This window comes from Lemur catta, chromosome 11 (assembly GCF_020740605.2).
Source record: "Lemur catta isolate mLemCat1 chromosome 11, mLemCat1.pri, whole genome shotgun sequence".
In the NCBI taxonomy this organism is placed as follows: domain Eukaryota; kingdom Metazoa; phylum Chordata; class Mammalia; order Primates; family Lemuridae; genus Lemur; species Lemur catta.
Genome location: NC_059138.1, coordinates 5,700,995 through 5,709,816, shown reverse-complemented (window position 1 = coordinate 5,709,816; position 8,822 = coordinate 5,700,995). Strand labels below are relative to the sequence as shown.

Genomic DNA, 8,822 nt, shown 5'->3' with positions numbered 1-8,822 from the left:
AGCACGGTGGCTCATGCCTGTAATCCTAGCATTTTGGGAGGCTGAGGTGGGAAGATCACTTGAAGCCAGTGGGTGTAGGGTGCAGCCCAAAAGCTAGGTTTGAACAATCTCTTCAAGTAACCCTGATGCCCAGGCAAGTGCAGATGGCACTGAGCTGGCCCAACTCAGTCCTTGCACAGGTGAGAGAGCTGTGGCCCATGGGTGTTACACAAGTCACACGTACACAGCAGAGCCCGGAGTTCCTGACTTCTGGGCCCTGCTTTCTTTACCATTCCACGCTGCCTCCACTGCTGTGTTTTAAACATTCAGCCTTTCAAGAGGTGTTTGCTACCAGGACAGAGGGAAGAGCAGGCTAGGGGAAGAAGGAAGAAGGGAGGAGAAAAGAGCTGGCTGATTTTGAGCTGGGAGGATCAGGAAGAGCCCAGGAATTGAGGCTGCAGTGAGCTGTGATCCTGCCACTTGCACTCCAGCCTGGGTGACAGAGTGAGACCGACTCTTTAAAAAAAAATAAAAAAGCCCAAGGAGGAAACCGGACTCTGAGGTCTCTTCCAGCCCAGCCCTGATGGAAGAAACTGTCCAGCTTTATTACGCTAGCTGCTTTCTTCGTGCTTATTTCACATAATCCTGCAGCAACCTTGTAAGAATTGCCCTCTGCATTTTGTAGTTCAGCAGACTGCAGCTCTTTACGCAAGGAGTCAGGGATCTAATCCCAAAGCCCCTGTGGATGTGCTGTATGTAGATTGATGCCTGGGGTGGGGGCGGACCTTCCTAGGGGCCCCCGAGTGACAGCGCCACGGCAGGTTCAGGAGACGCGCGTGCGCGGATCGCCCCGGGGAAGCGCATCGGCGTAGCGCGTCCTGTTGCGCATGCTCGGAGCCCACTGCCCGGCTGGGGATCGGCGCACCTGGTGTGTCTGCAGCTCGGCCCTGCATCCCACCCGGGCATCCCGCGCCCGGCCATGACAGCGCATTCCTTCGCCCTCCCGGTCATCATCTTCACCACGTTCTGGGGCCTCATCGGCATCGCCGGGCCCTGGTTCGTGCCGAAGGGACCCAACCGCGGGTAAGGAAAGTGCGCAGGCCCTGCCGACCCCTCCTCGGCCCCCTGGCCGGGCTCGCCCCTCCACCCTGGGGCGGTGGCTTCCTGACCTGCAGCGAGCGCCCGCACCTGGACGCCAGGCACCCGGACGCCTGCTCCGAGGTCTCTGCACCTGGGCGGCGATTAGCCAGGGAACAGGCTGGAGGTTGGGGTGAAAGCGCAGACACAGAGGTGAAGGGTAAAGTGACATTGGAGATGGTTAAGTGTCACCCGTCCCACAGCCGGTAAAGGGCACGGATGGGCACTGATGCGGTCTCTCCACTCCTTGCTAGCTGCGTGACTGGAGCAAGGTCAAGCCTCAGTTTCTTCTGTAAAATGGGGATGATGACGATCCTGCCTTAGAAGGCTGCTGTGAGGATTAGCCAAAGTAGTGCATTTAAAACACTTACCAATGCATGGCACTTTGTACGTATTGGGTAATTTTGGCTGGTATTATTTTTGGAAGGTTCCCTAGCAGATGTCTGCGTGTTCACCAGTTTCTGCTGCATATTGTCTTTAGTTGTAAAGACTGTCTTCCCTTGACTACAAGTTCCTGGAGGTCGGAGATTGTCTCATTCTCCACGGTCTACCCAGTGCCCGCCCAAGCTGCTTAGTAATGTTGAAAGAGGGATCAAGTGCTACTTTCTGCAGCACCAACTTGAAGTGCTTTAGATGAGAGGTCATAGACCCTGGTTTGGAGTAGGTTTGGCTTTGCCTGGAGGCTGCTTGGATGTATCGGTGTTGCATTGTTCTTTAAATATATGCTTGTTCTTTAAATATATGCCTGGCTAAGGATCCTACAGCCTCACTTTGTAAACCATGTTAGTGTCTCACCTCTCTTGCAAATCTTGGTGAGTTCTTTCTTCAGTCTAACTGAAATCTCTCCTGCTGCATTTTAAGCTTCTGTCTCCAGTCTTCTTTGAGTGGACACAAAGTAGCTAGTCCCTTCTCTCTTTATAACAACTCGCTCAGCCTGAGAATTGGCATATGGTCTCCGTGCTTCTTGCCCTGTCTTCAGATCTATTGTTTTCCTTCCCCTTGCCTGATGAAGTTTGAATTCCACAGACCACTCCCTGGTGGGTTGCCAAAAATGCAGCTCTGTGCAGTTTCCTTCCCCAACATGTCTGCATTAAGATGGAGAAATACTGGGTGATGGAGAAGGGAGATGAAGGGAAGAATTTGTAACGTAACTTGGATGTGGTCAAGGTTGGCCTCTCCGTGAGGTGACACTTTAAGTTTTTATTTTCCATACCCTAAGCAGACCTCAGCCTCCTGGGTCCAGGTGGCATCGAGAAGGCCAGTGGGGAAAGAGCTGACACCAGGAGCCCTTTCTGTGGCCCTGGCAAGGCCTTCTGATGGTGCTGGTTCCACCCGTCCTGACCGGTGTCCTCTTCTGTTGCAGAGTGATCATCACCATGCTGGTGGCCACCGCCGTCTGCTGTTACCTCTTGTAAGTACCGCTCTCCCCAGCTCAGAATCAGCCAGCTCTTTTCTCCTCCCTTCTTCCTTCTTACCCTAGCCTGCTCTTCCCTCTGTTGTGGTAGCAAACACCTCTTGAAAGGCTGAATGTATAAAACACAGCAGTGGAGGCAGCGTGGAATGGTAAAGAAAGCAGGGCCCAGAAGTCAGGAACTCCGGGCTCTGCCGTGTACGGGTGACCTGTGTAACACCCATGGGCCACAGCTCTCTCACCTGTGCAAGGACTGAGTTGGGCCAGCTCAGTGCCGTCTGCACTTGCCTGGGCATCAGTTACTAAAAGAGATTGTTCAAACCCAGCTTTTGGGCTCCACCCTACACCCACTAAATCACAACTCTGGAAGTCTGCACTTGGGAATTTGTGTTTTTAATGAGTGCCCCCAGGTGACTGGAATACAGTCTCTCCCACTAGGGGAGAATGGTAGTCTTCAAACTTGGGAAAGGTACCCGGGGGATATAGAAAAACATTCCAAGGGATTCAAGTACTTGGATAGTGTGAGGGAATCAATTTCCAGGTCCTCAGTGACCGTATAGTCTCTTTCTAAAACTGCCATTCACTATAGCCATTCCCTTTTTACCAACCCAACCCCGCCCACCCCCACCCCCCAATCCATCCCAATCCTGCTGGGTTACAAGGCTCATGTTTAGATCATCTTAGCTGCCAGTGAAGGGTACGTTCAAGTTCTAGCTTTGGGGGAGGCCTTTCAAGCCACATTAGTCTGTTACTGGGTGTTCAGAATCCAGAACAATCAAAATAGGACAAGTAAAGTGATGAGATGCTGATTCTTTAAAAGGTAACAGATTCTGCTGGGTGCAGGGGCTCATGCCTGTAGTCCCAGCAATGTGAGAGGATCGCTTGAGCCCAGGAGTTCAAATCTAGCCTGGGCAACATAGCTAGACCCCGTCTCTTAAAAAAAAAAGTAACAGGTTCTTTTAAAGGCAACTGGAATATTCCCCAGGACTGCCACATTTTTCAAAATATAAAGGGTGAAACCACTGTTTTTTTCTTTTGAAATAGGGTCTCACTCTGTCATCCTAGCTAGAGAGACTTGGCTGCCTTACCTTTTTTTTTTCTTTTGAGACAGGATCTCACTCTGTCACCCAGGCTGGAGTGCAGTGGTGGGATCATAGCTCACTGCAACCTCCAACTCCTGGGCTCAAGCCATTCTACTGCCTCAGCCTCCTGAGTAGCTGGGACTACAGGCATCTGCCACCACCTTGCCTAATTATTTTTTGTAGAGACAAGGGCCTCACCATGGTTCCCAGGGTGGTTTTAAGCTCCTATCCTCAAGCAAAGTGCTAGGATTACAGGTGTGAGTCATCACACCTGGCCTACTTTACATAATATTTAATATTTCCTACTTCCTACTAACAGAAAATAAATCTTGTTAAAAATAATAATTAGGTGTTAACTTAAATACACGGGGACATGTGATTTTTTCAGAATTCTCCCTGGATAGAACATCTCTAAGGCCTATTCTCTAAAGCTGTTTCTCAGTCCTTCAGGGCTTGACAGAATGGCCTCACCTGCCCAGGTAGGGTCTCGGAGGGGCTTGGATCTGATGGCTCAGATACCAGGACATAAAGGATGGGGGCTGGGAGGGTGGGGGAGGCAGGGCCTATACAAGATGTGGGATAATTACAAATACAGAATCAACACATGGGAGACCAAAAACAGGCTGCAGATTCCATGCATACAGGCTGGAAGGTAGGGCCATTTGAAGCAAATGTCGTGCCTAGAAATTATATTTACAAAACACGAACTCGGAGACAACGCTGATGTAAAGCAGGTAAGGATTCCTGATGGCTTCCCGGCATCAGGCCCCCCCGCTGGCTGCTGTGGGGTTGGTGGGGGGGAGGCAGAGGGGAAAGAGACGGATCCTCCCTGCAAAAACAGACAAAGCAGTGTTGTTCTGGTCACATGAGGTGCCCCAAGTGAGGCACTTTCAGTCTTTGGGGACCTACTCCTGTGCCAAATGAGGTTGGAAGGTTTGTTGTGGATGACAGGGCCAGACAGCCACCCAGACATCTAGCAGCTGATGCCAGGTACCAGTCAGGTCCCCAGGAAGCTGCTTGAAAGGCAGGGGTGTCTAAAGGGACACCTGGGAGCCACTCTTCTTCCCTAATCTCAGGATCCAGCCCCAACTCAGGGATCTTACAAATATTTTGAAATCAGATCAAACCAGAGCCAAAACCCGCAAGCTCCAGACTGAGCCCTCATGCCTGCTGGAGTGTAGGTGGTTCCACGTGACCCTTCTTCACTCCCAGGAGCACGAGCCCTGCATCTGCTGGGTCGGTCGCATCCACCCTGGGAGAGAAGAAAAGAGTGTGACCCAGGCCTCCCCCTGGGCCTAGGGCAGTGTCCCTTCTGTGCCCAGGCTCACCCTTTCTTTGCTGTCCCTGGCAGCTGGCTCATTGCCATCCTGGCTCAGCTGAACCCCCTGTTCGGGCCCCAGCTGAAGAATGAAACCATCTGGTACGTGCGTTTCCTGTGGGAATGACCCACCGCGGCCTCTGGCCCCAGGTACTGGGAGGGCAGGGGGTGTGGTGCCTGGGCCCTGTGGGTGGGGAGGAAGGGAGAGGCAGGGCCATGGTTAGAGGTCTCGTTTGGATTCAGGTGTGTGTTTATTTAGCAAAAATAAAAGCAGGGGTCTGAGCACTGACTCTCTTCCTGCCTGGCACTGTGCTGGTCACAGGGATGAGATGGGGGGACCCCAGCCCCTCCCCGTCCTCACGGTGCTTGCTCCCAAGGCACGTCTGGGCATGGCCTCATGTGGGATTGTCAGGCCGCAGAGGGGGTGGCAGGTGACGCAGGATCTGTTCTGAGTGGACAGAGGGAGGTGAGGGTAAGCTGAGTGACCAGGGAAGGGGCAGGGATGAGGGGGCTGTCCGGGACGGGGTGAGGGGGACAGACTCTCCACAGCAAGGCAGTAACTCTTTGATGTGATGTACTTTTCAGGTGCCCCAGCTCTCTGGATGACCCTGGCCCGACTGTCCCTGATGGCCCCTCCATCCCGCCCTCCCCCACAGCCGTGTCCGGGTCCTCCTCCCCCCAGCGCCCTCCTGCTGGCACCCTGGACCCGCACCTCCAGGGCCTGCCTGTCCTAGGGACCCCCTTCACCGCCGGCCCCGGCCCTCGGGAGAGCCCCGAGTGCAGAGTCGGGCCAGGGCCAGGGGTATCGCTTACATCCCCACTGCTCTGGAGTTTCCCGTCCTCCTAAGTAGGTCCTGGCCAAGAGCTGATGCAGGTGAGATCTTTCTGTTACAGATGGGGCAGAGGCCAGGACTCAGGCCAGCCCAAGGGAGGACACGTGTCCTTGTAGAGAAAGGGCGTCCAGCCCAGGGTGCTTGGGCCACCAGCTCTGCCACCACCCTGCTGTGAGGAGGAGGAGCTCTGTCCTATCATGTCCAAGGCCTTTTCGAGCTCTGGCATGGAATGGAATTATTCTTTAATTTTCCAACATATCTAGATATGAAATTTCTGAAAATATTGAAGTAAAAGAGAAACATTCACATTTGAAAAATCAGCATCATTATTTGGGTCAAGATTGAAACCTCAATGTTTAGCATCCTTTGTAGTTATAAAGTCACTTAAATTAGCTTGCTGGGAAAGTTGTGTCTCAGAGTATTCTGTTCACTGACCCTCCCTGCCCCAACCTGGGCCTCCCCCTGTGGGTAGCGCCCCTCCCCCCCAGCCTGAGCATCTGAGCACAGTGGCTGCCCCCGGAGGCCTGGGTTCTGCCTCGCTGGGCTGGGGTGGGGGCAGATTTCGGTTTTGGAACCTGTCACAACAGCATCTGGGTGCTGGAGCTGGGGTGGGGGAGGCGCCATATGTGAATGGCACCGTGTGCTCAGGCCTCTGCCCCGAGTGCACCTGGCTCTGTGCCGGGGACGGTGGGGCACACAGGAGCGCAGCCCGGCAAGGCCGGGCAGTGGGACAGACCCTTAAGAGTCCCCACGCCTTGCCCTCAGTCCTCGAGGAGAGAGAGCTCAGACATCAGACACTTGCTGAGCTCCCAGCATAGCCGGTCAGCGCTCACCCACCTTGTCTGGCCACCAGCTGGTGGCCTGTCCTCACTGCCTCTCAGGGAAGAGAAGCCAGCCTCGCTTATTTGTTGACTGCTTATCTGGCCTGCATTCCCATTCAATGGGCAGTGTTTGGGCACAGCAGTGGAATGCGACGTGTCCCACCCAGATGTCTTGGTTCTGGGCCTGCCGCTCAGGGCTCAGGCTGGGCCTGACGACCCCCTTCACACTTGCCTCCCCTTCCGACCTTGGAGCCTTCCCGTGGAATGAGCCTGTCGCATGTGACTTGTTCTGAGCACCTGATTCGTGTCTAATAAATGACGGTGGTGGAGAGCGAACCGTGTGGTGGCAAAACTCTGGCCTCACCAGTTTGCTGGCTGCCCGCGCCCAGACCTGATTCCCGCTTCTTCCTTGGGGGAATTTGGGGAGAAGGAAGGGCTCTGGCAGCTGCTGCTCTTGGAGCTGCAGTTCTGGGACATGGACACTGAGGACTACATTTCCCTGAGACCTGGAGGAAGGTACAGGCCCTGCTGACTGCCCGGACTCAGCCCACCCAGGCCCGGCAGGGGAGGAGGAAGACAGGCCTGTTCAAGTGGCGCTTTGGCCACCTCTCCTCTGGGCCCCACGTGGCCGCCTGCCGGCTCTGGGGCTGTGCAGCAGAGCAGGGCCCCGGCATGTCCTCAACATCCGAGGGCCGGGATCTGCCTGCTCAGCATCCGTCCTGCGTGGGGTGGTGGGGAGTGGGCCGGGGGAACCAGGCACCCCAACACAGCACTAGCTCTAGGAAAGAGCTGAAAGAAGTTCTCTGGGGGCAGGGGGATGGGGTGGGGTGGGGTGGGAGATGCCTAGGGGTGAAGCAGACCCCTGAGAGCCCGAAAGCAGTTGAAGAGCTTGGATCGATCCCTGGGGCAATAGGAGCCTCCAAAGGGTTTTAAAGGGGGGGTGTGACCTGAGCTGATTTGATTTCTAGAACTATCTCTGCAGGCTGGACAACGGACAGGAGACTGGGGGCAGGCTGTTGTTAGGGACCCAGGTGGAGGCGTGTTGCCTGGGGGGAGAAGGAGGGGCCTGGGCTGGAGCTGCAGGCCCGGACCCAGCTCAGGGGCCAGAGCACAGCAGGAGCCTGGGGAGAGGCTGTGGCCAGCTGGGGTTTTCCTTTGTCCCTGCTCAGTTGGGCGTGTCCTGGGCTTCCCTGTGGACACGTCCAGTGAGTGGTTAGATGGGTGGGTGCCCGAGTGGGAGCTACAGCATAAGATAACTGAGATCTGAGGGGTGGGCTACTGGGGGCGTTCAGAGTGAGTAAAGCCCGGAATAGGACCCTGAGGAGTCCCAGTGTTTATGGGGTAGACAGATGGAGTTGGGCCCATGGAAGCTGCGAGGAGGTGTCAGGAGGCAGGAGGAGAACCAGGTGAGTATAAGTCCAGAGGAAGAGTGGTTCAAGGGGAGGGAATGGTCCAGGGTATCACAGACCCCCATCGCCCTCCACTCCCCAGAAGTCAAGGCCAGCTAGCAGCTTTGGTGACAGGTGGTGAAGTCGGACTGCAGTGGGCTGAGAGTGAAACAGTGACAGCAGGTGGGGTGGGAGAGGACCCCATGGCCCTCTGAAGCCAGACCTAGAGAGAAGAAAGAGCTAAACAAGGAGGGACTGTCTGGGAGCATTCACCCAGGTCCCTGTGGGTCAGCCCTAGGCCTGGGGACCGTTCCTCCAGCTCTTGCCACTGTAATTCTGAAGCCAGGCCTAGCCTGCTGCATGCCCACCACTGGGGCCTCAGGTCTGGGATGCCAAAGATCCCTGTTGGCCCATGGTTGGGGTCAGGTGGGTAGGGTGGGTGTATCACAAAGGGTTGCTTTCCCCACTTGGTCTCTGTTCTCTGGGTCCTCAGCCTCCACGATGTTGGATTGTTGGTGTCTTTAGACGCTTTCCCGGATGTGTGTCTGTCACTGAGTTCCCACTGAGCCGCTGGGTAGCAGCCTCTGTCCTGGGAGGTGGAGTATGGGGGAGCTGCTTCCTGCTCTCTGGGCAGCCTCTGGACCACACAGGGCTGGCGGCTCCCTCCCCAGCAGGTGGCCTTTCCCACCTTGCCCTTTCCTCCTGTGCAGTGTTCAGCCAAGAGTCCAGGGCACTCCGCCCTTCTCAGGGGCTGGTCTCCCACCCACCCGGTGAGGACTGTGTTCCTATCAGAGGCGGGAACCTGCAGGGTGAGCAGGATTTGTCAAAGATAAACAAAGCTGGGTAATAGTTA

At 55.3% G+C, this 8,822-nt stretch overlaps 1 protein-coding gene across 1 annotated transcript; it reads left to right on the top strand.

Annotated features, from left to right (window-relative positions):
* Nucleotides 1-671: 671 nt before the first annotated feature.
* On the top strand, nucleotides 672-6,969 carry ATP6V0E2 (ATPase H+ transporting V0 subunit e2). Its single transcript, XM_045565069.1, has 4 exons — nucleotides 672-1,062; nucleotides 2,480-2,527; nucleotides 4,961-5,077; nucleotides 5,513-6,969. The coding sequence occupies exons 1-3, from the start codon at nucleotides 959-961 to the stop codon at nucleotides 5,052-5,054; spliced, it is 246 nt and encodes an 81-aa protein (XP_045421025.1). The 5' UTR covers nucleotides 672-958; the 3' UTR covers nucleotides 5,055-5,077; nucleotides 5,513-6,969.
* The last annotated feature ends 1,853 nt before the right edge of the window (nucleotides 6,970-8,822 follow it).